This window comes from Neoarius graeffei, chromosome 5, assembly GCF_027579695.1.
Source record: "Neoarius graeffei isolate fNeoGra1 chromosome 5, fNeoGra1.pri, whole genome shotgun sequence".
In the NCBI taxonomy this organism is placed as follows: Eukaryota; Metazoa; Chordata; class Actinopteri; order Siluriformes; family Ariidae; genus Neoarius; species Neoarius graeffei.
The window spans coordinates 4,354,354-4,378,569 of record NC_083573.1 but is presented as its reverse complement, the minus strand read 5'-3'; the positions used below and the strand labels follow the sequence as shown (position 1 = coordinate 4,378,569).

Here is a 24,216-nt window from a genome sequence, read left to right as displayed (position 1 = left end):
ACACTAAATGTGTGCGCGTGAAGGTGTGAACGAGTGTGTGTCTGTAGTTGTTACCAGCATGTGTGTGCGTCTTTGTGAGCGCGTTCAGGATTCCCTCTGGTGAAATATCCACCCTCGACAAGATGCTGGCCAGCGGATTGGGCGCCGCAGTTCCAGCAGTGGGTGTGGCTTTTGCTGTAGGGGTGTGGCCTGGCTGTGTAGTGGGAGTTCCTGGAGAAGGGCGGGACACTGGACTCACACCTATGGTCGCAATTACCAAAAGGAGGAGAGAAAAAAAAATTATAGAAATATAATTTCAATAAATAAATTAAAGTGTGTCATGTACATAAATGAGGAAATATTCTTTCATAAAAACATTCATACAAATATGGAAGTACTTAATTTTTTTTTTTATATAAAATATTGCAGGTAATAAACCCTGATTTAAAAAAAAAAAAAAAAAGCCTAAAATCACAATGGCAGGGAAATAAGACATTTATTAAAAAATAATTTCAAAAAGCTAAAAAGGAAAAAAAAAAAAAAAAGTCAAAATATGCTACTTAAAGAAGAATAAAATCAGAAAAAATAGCAACATCTGAATAAAAAATTAAAATGAATACGTGAGAAAACTTCAGAATAAAAGTTGACAATATGAAAATGAATAACCAAAAAAACCCCACACAATTATAAAATATTCAGCATAGCTATTATAGTCAGTGTAAAAACATTTCATTTTTATTTGATTTTGCTCACCGGTGTTCTTCATGGCGTTCGTGATGCTGTTCAGGATGGAGCTGATCTTGCCCAGATCCACATTGGCCAGATTTAAAGGGGCGGGGCTGAGAGTACTGGTGGGTGAGGTCGTCGTCGCCGTAGACGAGGATACTGTCTGAACAGCTGTGGGCTCAGATGTCGTTTTTGCGGGAGGAGCTAAAGTCGGGGACTTGGCAGCTGTTGCACTGGTGGCTTTGGGAACTGTCGAAGAAGACGCCTTTTCTTTTTTGTCTTCAACTGAAAAAATAAAAGTTGAAAATACGCACACAAAGCACTAAAATGATTTAAAAAAATTAATAAATGAATGAAAAGCTCACCAATAATGCTTGCTGTGTTTGCAGTCTCCTCATCAGACATGTCCATGTCCTCCACGTCTCTGTTGTCCTTCTCCTCTTTTGTACGTTGGCCGCGTCCCAATCCGTGAAAGGGCGATTCGGAGCCAGAGGGTGAAGGCGCATCCTCCGAGGGGGAGGGAACCGGAGACTCGACGTCAGGTAGCGTGGCTTTCAGAGCGTCCAGCTTGCGTTTCAGATTCGAAACGCGGTTCGCAAACGTCTTGTATGCCTGAGCAGAGACGGAAAGACAGACGTGTCCAACAAGAAGCGGTTTAAGATTCTGACGTGCGTTTTAGATGCATGAACGCACTTCATTTGACACTGGAGGTAATAAGATAGATCTTCGACCCCAGTTCAGGGGTGAAGATGAATGCTTTGACAATTTGTTGTAGTTAAACCCGTTACTCCGAGTCCGAAATAACCATCACAACAACAGAACTGACTTACATTCGCGACAATTTTGACCTCTTTGTACTGCATTTCGTAAAATAAGTCGGCGTTCCCCAGAGCCTCGAGCAGCGCTGGTCCGGCCTCCTTCTGTCCTTCCAGAAACTTCACAACCTCCTGCAGCTTCATGCTGCCTTCCTCAAAATCCTTAGAAAATTTATTTCCTCCTGCTTTGTCTGGAAAAAAAAAAAATTATCATGCAGGTTTAAAGCGTGTGATGAAATCTTGATCATGATGAAAAATTTGGTGTTTCTGCGTCAGAACTTTCTAACAGTCCAAGGGGAAAGAAGGATAATCGAACAAACCTTTGAGTCGCTTGAGAGCTTCGGTGCTGCAGACGTCGACTCTGAGAGCAGCGAGTTGTTTCTCTTTCAGCTCGCACTCCTCTAAGGAGCGTTTGTACGCAGAGAGGCGATCGATAAACGCCTGAGGCTAAAGCACAGAGATGCAAAAAGATCACAAATTAGGACAAATTTGCAGAAGAAAAGAGAAAAAAGTATATTATAGATACACAGTGCTCAGCGTAAATGAGTGCACCCCCTTTGAAAAGTAACATTTTAAACAATATCTCAATGAACACAAACAATTTCCAAAATGTTGACAAGACAAAGTTTAATATAACATCTGTTTAACTTATAACGTGAAAGTAAGGTTAAGGCCCAATCCCAATTCTAATTTCTACCCCTACCCCTCCCCCTTCCCCTTGGCCCTTCCCCTTGAAACGAGGGTTATGTATATAACCGCGGTTCTATGAGTTTCGGATGACCGCCAGAGGCGGTGCTTTCAGCACATGGATATCCATCACACGAACGTGCAGGTCGAGTAATAGTAACAACAAAGTCACGTGTGACCTGGGTGACGTCACCCCGTGACCCCGGCATAAAAGACCGGTAAACCCAGGAAGTGACCTCTTGGCAAATCTTCTCGTGTACACTCCGAGTGACTGCCAAGCTCTGGCGGTCATCCGAAACTCATAGAACCGCGGTTATATACATAACCCTCGTTCTATTTCGTTTCTACTGACCGCCAGAGGCGGTGCTTTCAGCACATGGATGACTAATACCAACCAGGTCATGAGGAGTGCCTACCCGTACCCAGTGATGCTGCGACGGGCCTGGAATGACAGCCGTCGCCACAGGATTATGTGGGACGACATTAAGACGGTAAAACCTGGTGAAGGTGCAGCTGGAAGCCCAGGAGGCTGCGCTGCATATGTCTGAAAGGGGCACGCCCTTCAGTGATGCCCATGAGGCCACCACGCCTCGTGCAGAGTGCGCCCTGACAGCCGGAGGAATCGGGAAGCCACTGTGCCTGTAGGCATGTAATATGGCCTCGACTATCCACTTGGATAGCCTCTGCTTAGAGAGTGCCAGACCCCTCGTTGGTCCTGTGTGGCACAGAAACAGGGCGTCACTCCTACGGAAGCCCTCTGTACGCGACACGTACACCCTGAGGGCGCGAACTGGGCACAAAAGTTCCGACCTCTCACCATGGCCCGCCTCGAACGCCGCAAGGCTAAGGGGCTGGTTGACGAAGGTAGCAGAGAGGGTCTTCGGGAGGAAAGAGGGGTTAGGCCACAGGGTGACCCCACTGTCGCCGGAGTGCCACTGCAGGCACTCCCCACTGACTGACAGCGCGTGTAGTTCCCCGACGCGCCTCGTCGATGTAATGGCCAGAAGAAAAGCAGTCTTCAGGGAGAGCCATGAAATGTCTGCCGTGAGCAGGGGCTCAGAACGGTGCGTCGCAGAGAGCCTGCAGCACCAATGAAGGTCCCATGTGGGTACCCGGCTCCGTCGGGGGGGTCTCAACCGGAGAGCACCCTTCAAGAAACGTGCCACCAAGGCGTGGGACCCCACGGTCCTTCCCCCAACTCTGGCATGCTGAGCAGAGATGGCAGCTGCATAGACCTTGATGGTGGCAGGGGTAAGACCCTTATCAAAGCAGAGGCTGGCGGAACAGTCGAATGGTCGGCAGGGGGCAGCATGTAGGCTCCTCCCCCCGAGTTAAGCACCAGTTGGAGAAAAGCCTCCATCTGTTGGCATAGAGGGCATTGGTGGGGGGTGCCCGAGAGCTTGCAATGGTGTTGACCACTGCCGGCTCACAAGGACCTCGCAGGGGGTCCGGCCCTTCAGCGGCCATACCCAGAGCTGCAGATGGGCTGGATCCGGGTGCCAGATCTGCCCTCCCAGCTGTGATAGGTCAGTCCTCACTGGCAGGCACCAGGGGTCGCCGTTCAGAAGTTGCAGCAACTTGGGAACCACACTCGGCCCAGCCACCGGGGGGGCGACAAGCAGCAGCCCGTGGTGGTCCATCGCAACCCTGTGTAGGGTTGGCACGATCAGCAGCAGGGGGGGGGGGGGGGGGGGAGGCATACAGCAGTTGCCTCGGCCAAGCATGCGCCAGCGCATCCTGGCCCAGGGGACTGGGGCCGTGGAGGCTGAACCACAGAGGGCAGTGTGTCAACTCCTGGCAGGCAAAGAGGTCCACCTCTGCCCTGCCAAAACGTTTCCAGATGGCGAGAACCACCGCTGGGTTGAGTCTCCATTCCCCGGGATCGGGGTCCTGGCGGGACAGCAGATCTGCTGCCCTGTTGGCAGTGCCTGGCAAGTACATGGCACGCAGGCTCAAGAGATGTCGATGGGCCCACCGCAGAAGTTGGCCAGCCACTTTCAAGCACTGGAGGGACTTTGTGCCTCCCTGGTGGTTGATGTAGTACACTACCGTAGCGTTGTCCGTCCGCACCAGAACGTGTCTGCCGGTCAGGCCTGGGAGGAAGTGCTGTAGGCCGAGGAACACAGCCCGTAGCTCCAGCACGTTGATGTGCTGCGCCCGTGCCGCACCGGGTGGAGGTGGAGACCGTTGAACCACCTCTGAAGCGGCGTAAGTCCAGAAGTCCCAGCGGGACCAGAGAGGAGGCTGCCGTAAGCATGCCCAGCAGGCGCTGAAAGGTCTTCAGGGCGAGTGACCTACCCCGTCCGAAGCGGCCAAGCAGTAGGCGGATGTTGTGGATCCTGGTCTGGGAGGGAGTTACCATCAACGACCTTGAATCCAGGTGCATGCCCAAGAAAGTCGTCTCCTGGCTGGGCACCAGCGAGCTCTTCTTGTAATTCACCCTGAGCCCCAGCTCTACGACATGCGAGAGCACAGTCGCGATGTTGGTGCGGGCCTGAGCTGCTGACCGTGGACAGACGAGCCAGTCGTCCAGGTAAGGCAGGACACGCAAACCCCTTGCCTGAAGTAGTGCCGCTGCCGCACACCCGGTGAACACACGGGGTGCCAGCGATATCCCAAAGGGCAGAACATTGAACTCGAAAGCCTGGCCCTCGAAGGCAAACCGCAGGAACTGCCTGTGGTGTGGCACAATGGGAGCATGGAAGTAGGCGTCTTTCAGGTCGAAGGTGACAAACCAGTCGCCCGCCTGGATGTGGTGTAAGACATCCACTGTACGCAGCATGCGGAATCTCATGGTCCTCAAGTGGGAATTGAGGGACCTCAGGTCGAGGATCGGGCGGATACCGCCGTCCTTCGGAACCAGAAAATACCTGGAGTAGAACCCACCTTGCTGTCTCTGCCTGTCGACGGGAGAGACTGCTCCTTTCTCCAGGAGGGTGGCGATTTCCTGCCGGGGGACGAGGGACTTCCCCGGATGGCTCACGGTGGTGTGTTTGACCCCATGAAACGTGGTGGACGGCGGCAGAACTGGATGCGGTAACCCTCGGTGAGGGTCACCAGCACCCAGGGGTCAACGCTCTCCAGCTTTGGAGCTGTTCGCTGGAAAAGCGGCCGACCGCCGGCGCGCTGATGTCAGCGCCGTCCAGAGCGCCCCCGTCGGTCACCATGGGGGCGACGAGGAGCAGACTGGGTGTAGGGGGCGGCACCGCGGGTCCGGGAGGTGGTGGGGCGGCGAAAGTCATCAACCCGTCTGGTCTCCTGGCGGGTGTGTGGCCGAGACAGAGTCGGTGTGGGCCCCCTGAAGGACTGGGCAGCATTGCCATGGTGGTGGGCCTGGCGGGGCCAGCGAACTGCTGTTACGCCTAGATGACCTGGGCACTCCGATCCAGGGCTTGCTGAGTGGCTTCGCCAAACAGCTCCCCGGGGACAACAGGGAGAGAGTGCAGCACACGCCGGTCGGGCTCGGCCAGAGGGGACTGTGCCCGCCATATCTGCTGGCGGCCGAGGGTGAGATACGACATCAGCCGGCCCAGTTCCCGCGACGAGTAGGCAAAGGCCTGGAGCCGTGTCACACAGCTCCCGTGATGCCGCGCTTGTCCCCTCCAGCGTCTGGGGGTCCATGACACCTGGCTGGCAGAAGGGAACTTAAATAGGGCGAGAACGCTCCAAGTAAGTAGCCCAAAATAAACTATCAGGTGGAAATAAAAAATAAACGACCGGGCGAACACACCCGTGGTCGGGAATATTAACAAGGATGGCGCCGTGCGCTACAGAACTGATAAACAGCGGCGAGAAACACCGCTTTAATTTAAATGAATGAAAACCGCTTACCTGAGCGACAACAAACCGGCCTCCAGCAGCGAGGACACGCCTCGGAGGGCTAGTCAGCTAACTCCACCGAGCGAGAGCGCTCAGCTTAACGGAGTAACAAACAATACGAATATAACACACAAGACAGCCGGCCCGTGAGCAGGCCGGAGACAAGGCTACACAAAACAAGCGGTTGATAATATTAACAAGGATAGGCACTGTGCGCCACAGAACTGATAAACAGCGGTGAGAAACACCGCTTCAATTTAAATGAATGAAAGCCGCTTCTCAATGTTGGGCATCTGCAGGAGGCCATAGGTAGGGGTGTCCTGCATTGCCGCCAGGGCCCTGCAGTCACTAGGGAGGTGGGAAGGCATCTAGGGTCCGCCCAACACCTCTGTAACTCCTCGATGTATGAGGCCGAGGGCGGAACAGACAACGAGGAAGGCTATGTGGGACCTCTGAAGAAAGCGCTCTGATGCTGGGCCACCGGGGCGTGTCCAACCCCAGACGGGCCAATGCAGCCCTCAGCGTTGGCTGGATGGATGAGCATCCGCCTTCCGACGCTGCCACGGTGCCATGGCTGGTGGCCTGGGAACCGGCCGGAGAGGTGGAGCCGTGACCATCGGACCCACCGCAGTCAAAGCTCTCCGAAGCCCGGATCGACAGTTCATCCAGGCCGCGTGCATCAACGGCCAGTGACAGAAGCGGTGGTGATGGTGAACAGTCGGGCTGCCAGGCAGAAGGGGTGGCTGCGGGAACACTGCCCCCTGTGGCGGAGGCTGAAGATTCGCCAGCAGGGCCTTCATCTCCTCCAGCTCGGTGGACATCACCTCCACCTTCTGAGCCAAATCGCCCGAGCGCTTCTTTTTCGCCTTAGAAGCGAAGACGTGTGGGGGAGCCCACGGCGCTTGCTGGGCCCCGCTGCTGCAGCCGACACCGTGTCCTGTCCCCCCGAGGCCCGGGGGATGTCAGACGGAGAATCCAGCCGAGCCAGCCTGGCGGTCCGCGCAGCCACGCTCAGGCACATGCAGTCTGCGCAGGCCATGTCCGTCAGCCCCTGCCGCAGGTGATCAATACCCAGGCATGAGGGGCACTCGCGGTGGCCGTCCTCCGGTTCGAGGGGGACCAGCAGTTGGCGCAGCGAGAGAAGAGGTCCATGACGCCTGGCTGGCAGAAGGGAACTTAAAAAATAGGGCGAGAACACCCCAAGTAAGCAGCCCAAAATAAACAATCAGGCGGTAATGAAAAACGACCAGGCGAACACACCCGTGGTCGGGAATATTAACAAGGATAGGCACCGTGCGCCACAGCACTGATAAACAGCGGCGAGAAGCACCGCTTTAATTTAAATGAATGAAAACCGCTTACCTGAACGAAAGCAAGCCGGCCTTCAGCGGCGAGGATACGCCTCGGAGGGCTAGTCAGCTAGCTCCACCGAGCGAGAGCGCTCAGCTTAACGGAGTAACAGCAATACAAATACAACACACAAGACAGCCGGCCCGTGAGCAGGCCGGAGACAAGACTACACAAAGCAAAGCGGTTGATAATGTTAACAAGGATAGGCGCCGTGCGCCACAGAACTGATAACAGCGGCGAGAAACGCCGCTTTAGTTTAAATGAATGAAAACCGCTTACCTGGGCGACAACAAGCCCGCCTCCAGCGGCGAGGACACCGCCCCGGAGGGCTAGTCAGCTAACTCCACCGAGCGAGAGCGCTCAGCTTAACGGAGTAACAATACGAATACAACACACAAGACCGCCGGCCTGTGAGCAGGCCGGAGACAAGGCTACATGAAATAAGGCGGTTAATAATATTAACAAAGATAGGCGCAGTGCGCCACAGAACTGATAAACAGCAGCGAGAAACACTGCTTTAAATTAGATAAATGAAAACCGCTTACCTGAATGAGGACAAGCCGGCCTCCAGCGGTGAGGACACCGCCCCGGAGGACTAATCAGCTAACTCCACCGAGCGAGAGCGCTCAGCTTAACGGAGTAACAAACAATACAACACACAAGACCGCCGGCCTGTGAGCAGGCCGGAGACAAGGCTACATAAAATAAGGCGGTTAATAATATTAACAAAGATAGGCGCAGTGCGCCACAGAACTGATAAACAGCGGCGAGAAACACCGCTTTAAATTAAATGAATGAAAACCGCTTACCTGAATGAAGACAAGCCGGCCTCCAGCGGTGAGGACACCGCCCCGGAGGACTAATCAGCTAACTCCACCGAGCGAGAGCGCTCAGCTTAACGGAGTAATAAATCAATACGAATACAACACACAAGACAGCCGGCCTGTGAACAGGCCGGCGGCGAGGCTACAGAAAACAAGGTGGTTAATAATATTAACAAGGATAGGCGCCGAGCGCCGGAGAACTGATAAACAGCGGCGAGAGGAACGCCGCTTTAATTTAAATAAATGAAACCCGCTTACCTGAAGCGAAAACAAGCCGGCCTCCAGCGGTGAGGACACCGCCCCGGAGGGCTAATCAGCTAACTCCACCGAGCGAGAGCGCTCAGCTACGGAGTAATAAATCAATACGAATATAACGACAAGAAGAAAAGAGTTGGTGGACTTAGCGCAGTTTCTTGGAGGATGCGTAAGCACAGCCCCAACCCTACGGGTAACGAAACTACCACAGCGCTTTGTCCAAATTTCAATCCAACTCGCAACCTGCAAACGCGAGAAGATGTAAGAGGTCACTTCCTGGGTTTACCGGTCTTTTATGCCGGGGTCACGGGGTGACGTCACCCAGGTCACACGTGACTTTGTTGTTACTATTACTCGACCTGCATGTTCGTGTGATGGATATCCATGTGCTGAAAGCACCGCCTCTGGCGGTCAGTAGAAACGAAATAGAACTGAGCTACAAGGGATAGGGCTTGAAATTCAACCCTTACGTATTGGGATAGCCCTTCAATGATCGCATACGTCATCGCGTACCTCCGTCAGCGTTTACGTTAGCAAAACGCGACCAAATGCGTCATTGGCTGCGACCAGCCGCTACAGTCAGAGCCAGAGCTCTCTGCTGGCAGGGTGTGATTTGTTAACTAACACCACTGAATGGGATATCTTTGGCGCTTCGTGCACCACATCCGACAGAATGTGGTGTCAGAACACTCATGTAAACAATAAAAGCGAGAATAACAGAACAAAACGTACGCAGTCAAGCAACCGAAAACAATACTCACTCCCAAAGCTTTTTAGCAGCAGCTTGGATTTCAGAAATCGCTGCTCATTCTCAGCTCGAAAGCGAATCAAGCGGCGCGTTTCCTCTGGATAACAACTTAAAACACGTAAATAATGGAGAAAATACATTTATGACAATCTTTCGCCGCGGGAACCGCCATCTTTCTGAAACCCGCATGAAATCTCGCCGAAATCCGCATGGCATTGTGGGAAATCACTCAAACCCCTTCGTTCGGAGTCAGCTCCAGGAAAATCTCCATTTGGAGGGGTACAGAAGCCCTACCCCTTCCCCTACCCCTCCGCGTTAACTGGGATTGGGATACCCCTACCCCTTCACGTGAACGCGCAAAATGGAGGGGAAGGGCCAAGGGGTTGGTCCAAGGGGTGAAATGGGATTCGGCCAAAGTCTTCTAGGCATGGAATGAACAAGTTGGCGACATTTTGCAACATCAATCTTTTTCCATTCTTCAACAACGACCTCTTTTAGTGACTGGATGCTGGATGGAGAGTGATGCTCAACTTGTCTCTTCAGAATTCCCCAAAGAAAATAATTCCTTTACACCACAAAGGTGAAGGCTACAAGAAGATCAGCAAAGCTTTACTTATCAGTCAGAATACTGTCGCAAAAGTGGTACAAAAATTTAAGAAAGGTGGAACTGCAACCATCTCACAGAGACGTCCAGGTCATCCACGGAAGTTAACACCTCGACAGGAGCGTCTTCTGATGAGAAGGGTTGAAGAAAATTGGCATGCAAGTTCACTGCAGTTATCTAAAGAAGTAGAAAACCAAACTGGGGTGACTATTTCCCGTGACACAATACAGCGTACACTGCAGAGGAATGGCATGCATGGATGCCGTCCACGAAAGAAGCCTCTCCTAAAGCCCAGGCACAAAAAAGCCCGCCTAGAGTTTGCCAGGGCCCATGCTGACAAAGATGAAGACTACTGGGACTCTATACTCTGGAGTGATGAGACCAAGATAGATGTTTTTGGAACTGATGGCTTCAAAACTGTATGGCGTCACAAAGGTGAGGAATACAAAGAAAACTGCATGGTGCCTACAGTGAAACATGGTGGTGGCAGCGTCCTTATGTGGGGCTGCATGAGTGCTGCTGGTGTCGGGGAGCTGCATTTCATTGATGGCATCATGAATTCACAGATGTATTGCTCTATACTGAAAGAGAAGATGCTACCATCACTCCGTGCCCTTGGTCGTCGTGCACTTTTCCAACATGGCTAAACACACATCTAAGGCCACTGTTGGATTTCTGCAGAAGAACAGGGTGAAAGTGATTCAGTGGCCAAGCATGTCTCCTGATCTGAACCCAATCGAACACCTATGGGGAATTCTGAAGAGACAAGTTGAGCATCACTCTCCATCCAGCATCCAGTCACTAAAAGAGGTCATTGTTGAAGAATGGAAAAAGATTGATGTTGCAAAATGTCGCCAACTTGTTCGTTCCATGCCTAGAAGACTTGGTGCTGTCATTAAAAATCATGGAGGCTGTACAAAGTACTAGATGTAGTAGTTTTTGTTGTGGGGTGCACTCATTTTTGCACCACCCTAATTTGAGTAAAACTGAAAAACGTGTAATTAACCTTACTTTCACGTTATAAGTTAAACAGATGTTATATTAAACTTTGTCTTGTCAACATTTTGAAAATTGTTTGTGTTCACTGAGATATTGTTTAAAATGTTACTTTTCAAAGGGGGTGCACTCATTTACGCTGAGCACTGTATATCTCAAGATCCTTACTGCAAACTCTGCTACGATCTTGGACTTGAGGGCGGCTTTTGGGGTCACTGGAGATGCAAGAAACGGAGGAAAAAAAATATTTGCAAGCGCACATCACTATAGTTTAGTACTTTTCACGCTTATAAAATGCCCAATTTCATTTCATTTTTGAACAATGAGATGTATTCACCTGAAGGGGGCGCCGTCTCTTTTTTCTGCAGATTTGCCTTCAGCTCGGTGATCAGCTCCTCTGGGTAAACACTCCGCTCCTGCCAAATGTTGAAGATTCTCTCCACTGACTTACGCACTTTCGCATCCCTATGTCCAGACAAAACGGAGATGGTTCATGCATTAAAATATCACAAAATAATGAACACCTCCCCACCCACCACACCCACACACCTGACCAGCAGGGCAGCACTGGGCAAGATTTCAGCAAACGTGCTGCGGTAAGCGATGGCGTTTTTCCTCTTGCAGTTCTGAATGACATCATTCGCGAGGTAGAAGAGATTCAGCCTGTGACTGGCATCCGCTAAAGAGACACAAACCAATCACCCACAGATGTTAGCGAGACATGTTCCAATAATTGTAGCAATCATGGCATTTTACTTGTACGTTTGGAATTCTCGTCACTGTTCTTATATTTGTAGCAGTTTTAAAAAAAATAATTTATTAATTAAAAATTGATTTATGGTGCAAGTGAACATCTGGCTTCATAAAAAAAAATATTCTGAGTAAAACAAACAGCCACCTCCATTCACCTAGAAATCTGACCCAACCCCCCCGCCGCACCGACTTTGCCTGTCTTGGAAATAATGTCTCTCCTGAAAATAAATACTTGCAATCTTGAACAGGATCAAGAATTCGTTCTCGGCTCAAGCTTATTTTCTCAAACATGATCGTTCCAAGTGGATGTCCTGTGCTGGTCATCCCCACAAACAATGAGCTCTTTTAGTTGAGACACTATTTAAAGTAAACACCATGAGGCTTCTCGATTCAACACAAACACACTTGCATGTGTGCAAATTCGCATGGGGGGGAGGGGGGACAGAATCTGGATCAAAATTATTTAACATTATGTGCAATCTACACCCATAGAAACTTCCAAATCAATTACGAACAGTGAAATATCTTCACCATAAACGCTAGAAGCCAGTTAAAAAAAAAAAAAGCTTTTAAAATAAAAGCTTCAAAATGTGTATGAATGCATCACCAGTACGACTACAATCACAATGTGGGAGGTTCAAAGTTGCACTGTTTTATCAACTAAGAACTTTACGACCTTACGAACACCCCATTAACACCTGCACTGAACATGGTATATTTTCTCAACGTAAAGCAACGAGCAGCAAAAATATCAGTATTTATGTTATGAGCAGCCTTAGCTTGAACAAAACAAATGTTCAGGAACAGGAGTAGGGGCTACCAAGTGGCACACTCATCCCATCATCGATCATGAGTTAAAAATGGCTAAAATTGGCTCATCACTGAAACTGACCTGTGTGTGACTCCGCCCCCTAACATTACATTAGCTGGGTGTCATGTGCCTCAGAGGAAGCACACAACCTTCTCTCTCCTGCCCCTTTTCCACCAAAGCAGTTCCAGGGCTGGTTCGGGGCCAGTGCTTAGTTTGGAAGCGGGTTTTCTGTTTCCACTGACAAAGAACTGGCTCTGGGGCCAGAAAAACCGGTTCCAGGCTAGCACCAACTCTCTGCTGGGCCAGAGGAAAGAACCGCTTACGTCAGCTGGGGGGCAGAGTTGTTAGGCCCCGGTCACACCGCCTGAACTTTGCTGGAGCGTTCCTTGAACGGTGGGGGGGGGGGGGGGGGGGGGGGGGGGCGAATTTCGACAACGCTCGTCACCGCGCACAAAATGGGAAAAAAATTGAAAACACGGGCGTTGGCTTAGCGGTGCACCGCTGAAGCCGGCGTTGCTTTAGCGTTGGTTTAGCGGTAGCGAGCGTTGGTTTAGTGGTGACGCGAGCGTTGGTATAGCGGCGTTCTGCACATGCGGGCTTTGGCTCGGCGGGGGTATAAAGTTGGTTTAGCACCAATCATAGCAAGTCTCTCAGCATCCATGGTGATACAGTTTTACTGTAACTTTGAGCAAATTCGATATAGATGAGGTCTGAACTCAACGGTAGCTCGATTCCAAATGAGCTCCTGGTCCATTTCTCCCCGTATTTATAGCCAAATTCTGGTCCCGCTCCGACACCTCTATACCAACGCCAAACCAAAGTTCATCGCCACCATGGATAGCTGCTTCAACGCCCGACACCGTTCCAGCAACCCCATGTCCGCTCGTAAAACGCTTACAACCGCTCCACTGAAGTTTGTGCAACGTTTAATCGCTGCCCGGGCAACGCTGGCGAAGCAGCGGTGGTCCAGCGTTCAAGATTTCTGCGTTGGCCTAGCGGACCCAAGCGTCCACGAACTTGCGTCTAGCAGTGCCAAACTTTGACTGGGCGTTGATGGAGCGGGGGTGAACTTTGCCGGGTCGGAAAATTGCCCCCTCCTCACCGCTCGCAATATTTTGTGCAGCTCAAAACTTTCAGAGCGGTAGGAGGGCCCCTTGAGAAACATCGGCGGTGGCCGAGCGTATACGGCGTTGCTTTAACGGGGGCCAACTTTTGTTAAACGGTGGTGAACGGTTACGAGCGGTGATGAATTTTTTTTCACCGCTCCAGGAACGCTCCAGCAAAGTTCGGGCGCTGTGACCAGGGCCTTAAGACCAACAACAATAAGACCGCGAAAGATCGCCATTTTTAAGCGACGAGAGGCAGCAGCTGTACAAACACGAAGTCATCCATTATTATTATTATTGTTGTTGCTGCTGCTTCTTCCGTGTTGTTTTTGCTTCGATATTCGTGCCAAGGTTTATGCAAACGTAACGACGTAACTGACGTATACAGCGATGTAATGACATGGCTTCCCTTAGCACCGCGAGCTATGGAAAAGCAAACTGGTTCTCAGCTGGCTCGCAAGTTGAACGAGTTGTGAACCAGCACCAGCCCCGGAACTGATTTGGTGGAAAAGGGGTATCCTTGGTTGGAAGATGGTGGGTGGGAATTGACCATATCGAAATTGAAAGGGAGGGTAAACGGGAAGAGAATTCTCTTGACTGGTGCCATATCGCTAACTCGCTTGGACTTTTCACAACAATGGACATATCAATCTTGCATGTTCTTCATGGCTCGCGGAGGTTCGTTCTCCAAAGAATTCTGTTAAATACAGTCAGGGAGGAATACATGATATCCATTACTTTTCAGTGATGGAATGCTGAGTGGGAATTGAAATTTATCATCCGTCCTCTGCTGTTTTGACCTCAAACAATAATGGGTTTCTGATGCGAAAGGGGCTTAACATCCCGGCTCGACCACCTCCAACAAGCAAACATACGCGACACCCTTGAACGTGGACCAACACATTGTTTCCAAAAAAACAACCCACAACAATTCACCCCTCAACAACACAGCACCACACTTGCTACTTGCTCGAAACATGTACCAACATGACCACAGACCTTCTACCATTTCTGCAAGGCCCTCCACCATGAAGCTCAACCACACAGTAATATCCTCCACTCTGCACGAAGAACCTCGACCATTAAACAAGAGCCTCCACCACAAACCAATACCTTCTGCCATGCAGCAAGACCATCAACCACACACCAAGGCCCTCGACCATTTGGCAAGAACCTCCACCATACAGCCAGACGTTCCCCCGTGAAGCAAGGCCAGCTACCATGCAGCAAAACTCGACCCCAGGCAGAAAGGCCATCTCCCACAAAGCACCCCCGAAAATGGAGTAACACACCCTCAACAAAACAAATACCAAAACAAGTGCCAAGGAAATCTCTCAAAAACATAACACCACACTTGCTTCAAAACACCAACAGCAACATCAGCCTTGCAGCAACACCCTTGCTCAAAAAGACACAGCAACATGTTCCATGAAGCATCCGAGTCCCTCTGCCAATACGCAAGAGCCTCGGCCACACAGCAAGAGACTCCACCTTGAAGCAAGGCCATCTACCATGCAAGTTGGTCCTGTATTACCCAGAAGACCAAGTCCCATGCAACACTGTACACAAGCAGCAAGACCCTCGACCAAAGGTTGCATGACAATAGATAACTAAATGAGCTAATGGTGCTAAATGAGCACAAAGGGATTTTCTGCTGGTAAAGCGCTGCTCCAACAGTTTGGATGTCCAGCACCAGGCAAAAGTTCGACACAACTTCGAATTCAATGTCTTGTCTTGTTATTAAAAGTAATGATGGATGTCGTTTCTCTTTACTTGGTTGAGCGGTTCTTGACATCATATGGATTACTACAGTTGTGGATGGAATAGGGATATTTCTTGAATATTTATTATTGACTGTTGGATCTCAAACACATTAAGAAGGAAAGAAACTCGTCCACCAATTAACTTTTGATGAGGCACACCTGATTATTGAAAAGCATCTCAGGTGACCACCTCATGAAGCTGGTTAAGATAATGCCAATAGTGTACAAAGCGTCATCAAGGTAAACGCTGGCTACTTTGAGGAATCTAAAATATCAAAAGTTTTTTGTTTCACCACATAATTCCAGATGTTCTTTCACAGTTTTGATGTCTTCGGTACTGTTCTACAATGTAGAAAAGTCAAAATAAAAGAAAACCTGATGAGCGTGTCAGCGTGGCCAAACTTTTGATTGGTACTGCATGCCTATGAAGGAATACCGTGCACACCACTTCAATGCCTTATTCCGCATCCGTCAAAACGATGGCTGGCCTTCAGAAATGTTCAAATCAACCAACGCTTTTAAAATTGGAAATTATCTGACATTCTTGGTGAACACAACCCCTGACAATGCGGCAAGACCCTCTGGTTTGAAGCAAGTCTCTCTGGTACACAGTGATACCCTGTACTACGCAGCAAAACCCACCTCTACCATGCAGCAAGGCAGTCTTCCAATCAAGACTCTCTACCATGAACCACAGCAAGACCCTGCAAATCTTTCGACCAAGCAGCAAACCCCACTCGCTACCTTGGCAGCCGAACAGTCCAACACTTAGCAACAAGACCCACTATCAGCAAGCGTCTCCATCACGCCGCAGCCACTATTAGGAACACATTCCATCAAACTACCATTACAGCCCACCAAAAAAAAAAAAAACCCTTACAACAAGGAACCAGCAGAAATCACTCATGGCTTCTGAAACTGTTCTATTCCAGAATTTGGCATCATCAGCCTTTTACCATGGAACTGTGCATGTCCACAGAGCAGCAGGATTAACCTCCCACAATAGCCCGCTGTGGAATGCGGGATAAAGCTTCGAGTTACCGAATGCTCCCAGGAACCCATGTTCTCGCATTTCATCCCTCTTTTATTCCTTCCTAATTCAGACACTGAAGTGAAATATAATGTATCCCTGCAAGCCACAAAAAAAAAAACCTTTCCACGTTCAGATTTGACACGATGATCGAGAGCAGAAGTTTGCACACCCAACATGTTGACAGAAAATGTATTATCGTGGAATGATATTTCATTTATTTTGTTGCACAGACGTTACTTCATTACTCCAAGGAACAAACATGGATAAATAGTGTACGTGAAGGTATAACTACCCTGTCGTCCACCTTCCAGCACACGAAATCCATTGATATTTCTTTGTGATATTTGTAGTTCTCAGTCATGAACGATTCCTGGGAACCAAGGAGGGAAATAATTGCCCAATCAATGTGGTCCAACATGTTGTTTCTCCTGTCTGGTTAGTTGAAGCGAGGCGAACACAATGAAGGCGTGATGGCACCGATGCCGATAACAAGAATGGTCCGATTTCTGATAACCGATAAAATATTGTGAAAAATACTCAGACCAAAGACGGAAGCATAGCTCGCAAGCTAAATACACGTTACGTACGAGTCCAGATAAGTTGCTGGAGTGGAACAAAAGCCCCAGGAAAATCTGATCGTGTCGAATTCTGTTCACACCGATCTTGGGATCATATCATATATGCCTTTACAAATTCTGAATAATTTCGAGCAAAGCTTTAACCTCAAAGTCTCAGGTTGATTACTCATCCTGCCTACACTGTAGTTATCATGACCGTGCATGCAAACGGGATCCGAGGCCATGTGTAACCCTTCACAGATTCATCTGAACAAGTTATGTTTGTGGTGTTTTTTTTTTTTAAGTTGAACTCCCCCAAGATATGTAACACTTCGATTAGTTTTTAATACTTTCTAATCACTTCCCTCAGCCAAAGTCCACATTAATATATGTTTTCGTTTGAAAACAAAAAACCCCATCTCCTTCCAGAAAAGCGTTTTTGCTTCAGATCAGAAAGAACCTCCAGACAGACTAACCCGCCTGAAAAAGTACACCATGTTACGTGACCATTCACGTGTGACGGTTTGTTTTCTTATGAAAAAGGGTCACATGATAGGGAAGGACAGAAGAGCCAATCAGGAAGCATGCATAGGTGTTTGCGTCACTGGTTCAAAAATGACCTGCTTCTGCTCCATTCTGAATAAAACCCAAACCTGGAGTTCTCAGACTAAAAATGGGCCCTGCAACGTTTCTGAAAAAAGTTTGTTTCTTGGGGCTCGGAGACTCCGGAGTAGCATGGATGCCAGAAGTAAATGTTGCAAAAGTTATGCGTTTTCAAACTAAAACACGAACGCAGACGTTGTAACAAAGGATCACATCGTTCAGAGCCAATCACATTACATTCATCGAGCGTGCACTGGGTAGGCTGTACTGATTCTCACTTGCGATCTTCTCTGCATAGCTTTTGCAGGTAATGACGGCTCGAACCCACAGTGATATTAATACATACAAATTTATCAGTTTTATCATGACCTCTGTCTCCGGCTCTGACCTCACAACCTTCCAAAACTTTGTGATCTCAAAAAAAAAAAAAAAAGCGTGCATTGGTGCATTCTGAGAACTCTAAAAACTAAACAAATCAGCCGAATAATGAAGGAAAATTAATGAGTTACAATAACTTGTATAGTTTCTCTCACTCCTTCGAGCTTTTTGTCATCTGCACCAGTGGCGTGCACAGACATTTTGGGGGGGCAAGTGCTCTGGGGGAAAAAAGGGCACTTTTTTGCGCATGTGGAACACCTTATCATCAAAGTGTGAGATTTAACCCTCCTCTTGTGCTCATAATCATATCAAAGTTCTGGGTATTTTTCTGTAGTTCCATCTTTAAAAAAAGTCTGATCTTCCCGTCACTGACTTGAGTCTCAAGACTGTGTTTATTCACAGATTTCCATGAGATCATCTTAAAATTTGGAACGAAATATACACACTCAATGGGCTCAGCGGAGCTCTCCTTTATTTGCATAACGGCGTACATACTAGCATAACGTGATATTCTTAATCACGTTATTAAAAACAGGTCGGAATTGATGGAGAGTGGGGTTGCCTCAATGGTTTAGGCTACATTTAAAACGTTGTTCAGTTTGTTTCTCCATATGGAAAGGGAGCAAATAAGCTGGCAAAGGCTGCCATGTGCAGTTGTTTCTGTATGCGACGGGCTACTTCACGATAAAATAATTACAGCTTGGGCTTAGAGGGCAAACAATACATTTTCACTCGATTCATGTGTTACCTGGCTGGTGGGGCAGGGGAAGAGCTGACTGACTGCCCGATGTGTTGTCTGCGCTACGACAAGGCCGTGGCTTCCAGGACGCTATGCTGCTGCAACCTCACATTGAATGCACTGCACGCTTGTTCACGTGACAGAGCAAGAGAGACAGAGGTCCGGTGTGTGTGCGGAGGGGGCACACATCGGGACATTATTTTCACACACGCTTTTAATGCCGCGGCTTTTCTAAAAGACCATGTCGACATTGGCCTCAGTAAACCGTAAAAAAAAAAAATTCAAAAGGGCACTTTTTTGGACAGAGGGGCAGGTGCTTGAGCACCACCTCGTGTCTATCTGTGCACGCCACTGATCTGCATGATGAAAAAGTGATGAGTATCAATAAATACATCATTGTGTAAAAAAAAAAAAGTGTTCATCGGGTCTCATTAGCAACCAGAAGAAAGAGAAACATTTAATTAGTGCTGTCAAAAATGTCACGTTATTAACGCGTTAACTTGACTCAATTTTAACGGCGATAATTTTTTTATTGCGAGATTAACGCTCTGTGACATGATGTAGGTTTTTCATAAGCTTTTGAAACTGCCAGGAACTTGGAACATTGACTTTGCTTAGAAAAACGATAGCAGCTAGACTGTAATGCCACGCCCTGCACAGCCAGAGCCCTCTGCCCCCCCCCAAAGAACCAGCGTGGGCAGGGCGTGCTAGTAGAGATGGGATTTACGGCTCTTTGATGGGATCCGCATCTTTGTGATCCGTTCTTTGAAAAGAGCCGTTCAAAAGACCGGCTCATTTGGCTCTTTTTAAATATTTATTCAGTTTTAAGAAGCCAGATCCCTCTGAACTGTAAACTCAATGCTATCCCAGAAATCCTTCCTGTAATATGCAAATTTGCCCACCTCTGATTGGACAGCGCGACGCATCAACAGGCAGAAAGTGTAAAAGTACAAAATGTGTTAAGTGAGCTGAAACAGTAAAGATCAGATTCAATGCAATATTTATCAACGAACAACTTAAAGTTAATATAATAGTGTACTTTATATTATAATCAAGCATGTCAAGCCTACCGGCACTGTGTAACCTGTCTCTCTGATTAGAGTTGTAGACTAACTCAAGCAGTAGATCACTTCACTCATGGTTCTTTTGTTAGCCTCGGGACGAAGAGCCACGGTGCTCAGCTTAGGTTTCACTTTGCAGTGGCTGTGTCAAGACGCGTTATGCTTTGCAATAAAAAAAAAATTGGTACAAAACAAGCCCATTCACTTTTTTATGCTGGTAAGAGAATTACAATGGTTTTTCATGTGACAAAAATGTGCGATTAATCGCGAGTTAACTATGACAGTCGCGACATTAATCGCGATTAAATATTTTAATCGCTTGACAGCACTACATTTAATACTTTTGTACGTCCTTGCGCATGAAGGAGAGGGAGTGTGTATGAATGTCGCCTCACAGTAAGAAGGTTCCGGGTTCGAGCCCAGTGGCCGGCGAAGGCCTTTGTGTGGAGTTTGCATGTTCTCCCTGTGTCTGCGTGGGTTTCCTCCACAGTCCAAAGACATGCGGTTAGGTTGATGTGGGGCGGCCTTGGGCTGAGGTGCCCTTGAGCGAGGTATCGAACCCCTGACTGCTCCCCGGGTGCTGTAGTGTGGCTGCGCATGTGTTCACTGCTTCAGATGGGTTAAATGCAGAGGATGAATTTCACTGTGCATGTGACGAATAAAGGTTTCTATCTATCTATCTATCTATCTATCTATCTATCTATCCACACATATATATATATATATATATATATATATATATATAAGTGAATGTGTGTGTGTGTGTGCTCTGTGGAAAAAGTAACTTAAATAAATGCCATGATTGAGGTTTGATACTCGGTGCTGCAGGTTTGATGGAGTGAGCTGAAGGTGCAGAACCTCCTGTGTGCTGATTTCCCAGCCTGGCCTACAACCCAAACACCAGCTGTGTAGCATGCTAGCAGCTCTGTGTGTGTGTGTGTGTGTGGACGCTGAAACATTCCAGCTCCATGCAAAAACACGAATTAAACATGCACATCGAAAACCGAAACCCCAGCTGCACTTTGCATGAATTAAACACACAAAACAGACCCCAAAAGCAGCGCCTCCCCACAGCCCGGCCCGGCGGCGGCGGCGCTCCTCCAGGAGCCGCTCGGGTTTGTGTTCCAGCCGAAGCCACTCACATTTTTTGAGCCACTTCATCCAGAAGCGCACTACGAGCCCGTGGTGTTTCTTATTCTCGAGGCACCAGGACGACAAGCTCTGAATGGACTCCATCGTGTTCGTAACTCCTTGAAATCGGCGGTCCAGACTCGCTTCCAGAGCCGCCGACGAGCCGCTGCTGCTGCGACCGCCGCTGCTGGCCGCTTCGGCTCCGGCCGCCATCTTTCCTTCCTTCCTTCACTGCTCTCCGGCCTGCAGCGCTTCATTTACACACAGCACCGCTAGAGGGCGCACGGAGCAACAACCTTCACTCAGTCCGCCATTTTTAAACTGGCAAGCTAAACATCCCATTTGACACTTAAAGTGCCATTCCACCATTGGATGTATTCTTTGGCATAAAATATAATATATTTTACGACAACATGACTGGACAGAGAAATCTTTTAGCTTCAAAATGATATATCAAACATAATTTTTTGACAACGACAAGTATATTAATTTTGCGACCAGTCACCTACCCTTTTAATTTCCGCGCGGTACTGAAACGTGATGTCATCGGCAGGTTCCCCTTCTTGTGTGACGTGGCACAGATTATCAGCAATGGCGGATAGAACGCGATTTCCACTTGTCGATTGCTGTGCCGATATTCACCATCGACCGTCTCCTTTGGGCATCACTTGCTATTTTCCTTCGCTTCTTTTCCGAAGCTGACAATCGCGTTCTATCCGCCATTGCTGATAATCTGTGCCACGTCACGTACACAAGAAGGGGAACCTGCCGATGACATCACGTTTCAGTACCGCGCGGAAATTAAAAGGGTAGGTGACTTTGGTCGCAAAATTAATATACTTGTCGTTGCCAAAAAATTATGTTTGATATACCATTTTGAAGCTAAAAGATTTCTCTGTCTAGTCATGTTGTCGTAAAATATATTGTATTTTATGCCAAAAAAATACATCCAATGGTGGAATGGCACTTTAAGGAGCGTTCATGCGCTATGGGAATTATGGTAAATGCCAAACGCAGACATGGAAAGCACACATGAACGCCCCCTCTTGTGGTATTTTCCACTGGGCAACTCGTAGAAAATTTTGCTACACGAGTTGCCGAGATGAGATGAACTTTAATCTTTTTAACATGGCGGCGAGCGGTACAAGACTAGCTTATGAACCAAGAAAGAAGTGGTTTTCACCTACGAAAAGCTGACTCTCACCTTTTAAACGAGTCATGTTATGTATATTATATTATTATAATATGTATATTATAGCCTAATACAAAATATTCTGTGGCTGTCCAAAGAACGCCAACAATGATCGAGATACTGGCTACTCTCATTGTGGCTACAGCCAAAGTTCCAAAAACTGCGTGGCATTTCAATGTGTTAAGAAAATCTCTACTTGTCATGATCAGGAAATATTCAGCATTATTTACCTTTTGACTTTTGATAACTCATATTCCTGCTGCAGCTGATGAACAAGGCAATCTATAATTGTTTTAGCCAAATAACAGGCCTGATTCTGAATCTGGTCCACCATCTTTAATTTGTCAACAACAACAAAAGCATGTGAACACAACACACTGGTAAATACCACTTCCCAACTGGAAAATATCATCTTCCCATAGCACATGAACGCAGCATTATTATCTTCAATATCAAAAGGCTTGACTCAGGGGCGGATCTAGAAAAATATTTATGGGGTGGCAAGAGGGGGGCAGGAATTTTTGAGGGGCGGCAACCACTGGCGGCTCGTTAATAGGGGCGATTTGGGCGACCCACTCCCAAACAGGGAGGGAGATTTTTTTTTTTATCTACTCCTACTACCACGGCAACAGTAATGTCATTGTCCAATCAGGCTAAGGTCGCGCCTGGTGTAGCCATGCCCTTTTGGAGCGATTTCTGTCAGGTTCAGATTTGCCCCAAAATCTCCCATTGACAGTAATGGTACATATGTTTTTTTCGAAAATCATGCTCCCAATGCATTTTCTATTAGGTTTTATGTGCTCACACAAGCAGCGTGCTTACGTCATGCGCCTGTTGCGCCGCACAAGTGTTGCCAGATTGGGCGGATTTAAGTGCTTTTTGGCGGGTTTTGAACATAATTTTGGGCTGGAAAACGCAACTTGCGCGGGAAATGTGTGAACATTCTATGAAGAAGATGACGGCGAGTGTTGAGTGCAACAATACGATAGCGTCTCTGAAAGAAGTTCCCTTTAGTCGTCGTACCAATGAGGAGAAAATGGCAATCAAACAGCTAGGACCTCCTAGACCGAATTTAAACATCAAGCAAGTGTCTACGAAGGGGGAGAAGACCTACTCAAGAGGTTTTAACAAGAACTGGTACCACCGGAAAACTTGGCTAGCTGGCTGTGATGTAGTCAATGCTCTTTTTTGCTACCCTTGCGTTCTCTTCCACCCTGGAAGTAGCACAGCAGACGGTACAGTGATATCTGATATTTGAATTTACTAGGCAAAAGTTGTTTTTGTGTGTGTGTTACCAATGGCAGTTTAACATTGCCATGTTTTTGTTTTACCAATGGCAGTTTAACATTGCCATGCTTGGAATATTTTAGTAGCCTCAAGTTCTCTCTGACTTGGTGTAAATTAAGCATATTTTCAGTTTTTATATATTGTACAGTATATGTGTTCATTGGAGCCAGCAGCACCTTACCTTTTTTCCAACTTGTTAAGCCAAGTTGCACTGACTACAAAACCTTGTGTGTATATAGCTAAATAACTAAAGCCTTTTGTGTTCATTGACATGCTTGTAATACTTTAAATTTCCTTTTAAGGCATGGCTTTCTGGAGGAATTCTTGGGAAAAAAAACTGCAGAATTTATTTAGAATTATTTGTTGTTAAAATGGTGCAATTCCATATTAAAAAAACCACATAATTAAGCTGCACATGTTTGTTTGATGGTTATGCTTTTCTTCATCTTTTTCAAAACTTAAATAAACACTTGTTTTGGATTTATATCCTGCCACTTTAATTGCATTCTTTAGAATGAAGAAATTAGAATATGTTTATAATTAAGAATTTGTGTCTACTTATTATAGAATACTGGAATATGAGAAAATAAATGAGTAATGTAATATTAATTGATTGTGATGCCAGATGTTTTGCTTTGAAGGCTTCACAATGAATCTTCCTTAGTTTTAGCCTGGCAAGCCAGACTAAATGTGAATATTTGCCACTCGTAGGCAAAAATATTTTTGGCCGCTAGGCGGGTGGGTCTAGTTTACTAGGCTACCTTAGTTTGCCACCTTTAACTTGTTCAGTGTTGCCACCTAGTGGAGAGAAGATATATTGTCTATATTGATATCTGAATTTACCAGGCAAAAACAAGTTCGGCCAATTGATTTGCTACCTAGGTCAATTTACTTCAGTCCTGTGGACATTTACGGTCCGTGTAGACATAACGGGGGAAAATTGCCCCCCCTGAAAAAAAATTCAGGAGCCGCCACTGGCGGCAACGTATTACAGACATA

At 47.7% G+C, this 24,216-nt stretch overlaps 1 protein-coding gene across 2 annotated transcripts in view; it reads right to left on the bottom strand.

The window, feature by feature from the left end:
* rprd2b (regulation of nuclear pre-mRNA domain containing 2b) overlaps positions 1 to 20,965 on the bottom strand; it is a 29,832-nt gene extending 8,867 nt beyond the window's left edge. For both annotated transcript variants that reach the window (XR_009654697.1, XM_060920984.1), the window contains exons 1-9: positions 20,750 to 20,965; positions 11,353 to 11,482; positions 11,141 to 11,268; positions 10,972 to 11,018; positions 1,841 to 1,967; positions 1,536 to 1,711; positions 1,071 to 1,317; positions 733 to 990; positions 55 to 240 (exon numbers count right to left, since the gene is read on the bottom strand). Coding sequence is in view for 1 of the 2 variants with exons in the window: in XM_060920984.1 (XP_060776967.1) it covers positions 55 to 240; positions 733 to 990; positions 1,071 to 1,317; positions 1,536 to 1,711; positions 1,841 to 1,967; positions 10,972 to 11,018; positions 11,141 to 11,268; positions 11,353 to 11,482; positions 20,750 to 20,951 (1,501 nt within the window). In the remaining variant the exon portion in view is untranslated. The remainder of the gene's footprint in view (positions 1 to 54; positions 241 to 732; positions 991 to 1,070; positions 1,318 to 1,535; positions 1,712 to 1,840; positions 1,968 to 10,971; positions 11,019 to 11,140; positions 11,269 to 11,352; positions 11,483 to 20,749) is intronic.
* Between the last annotated feature and the right edge of the window lie 3,251 nt (positions 20,966 to 24,216).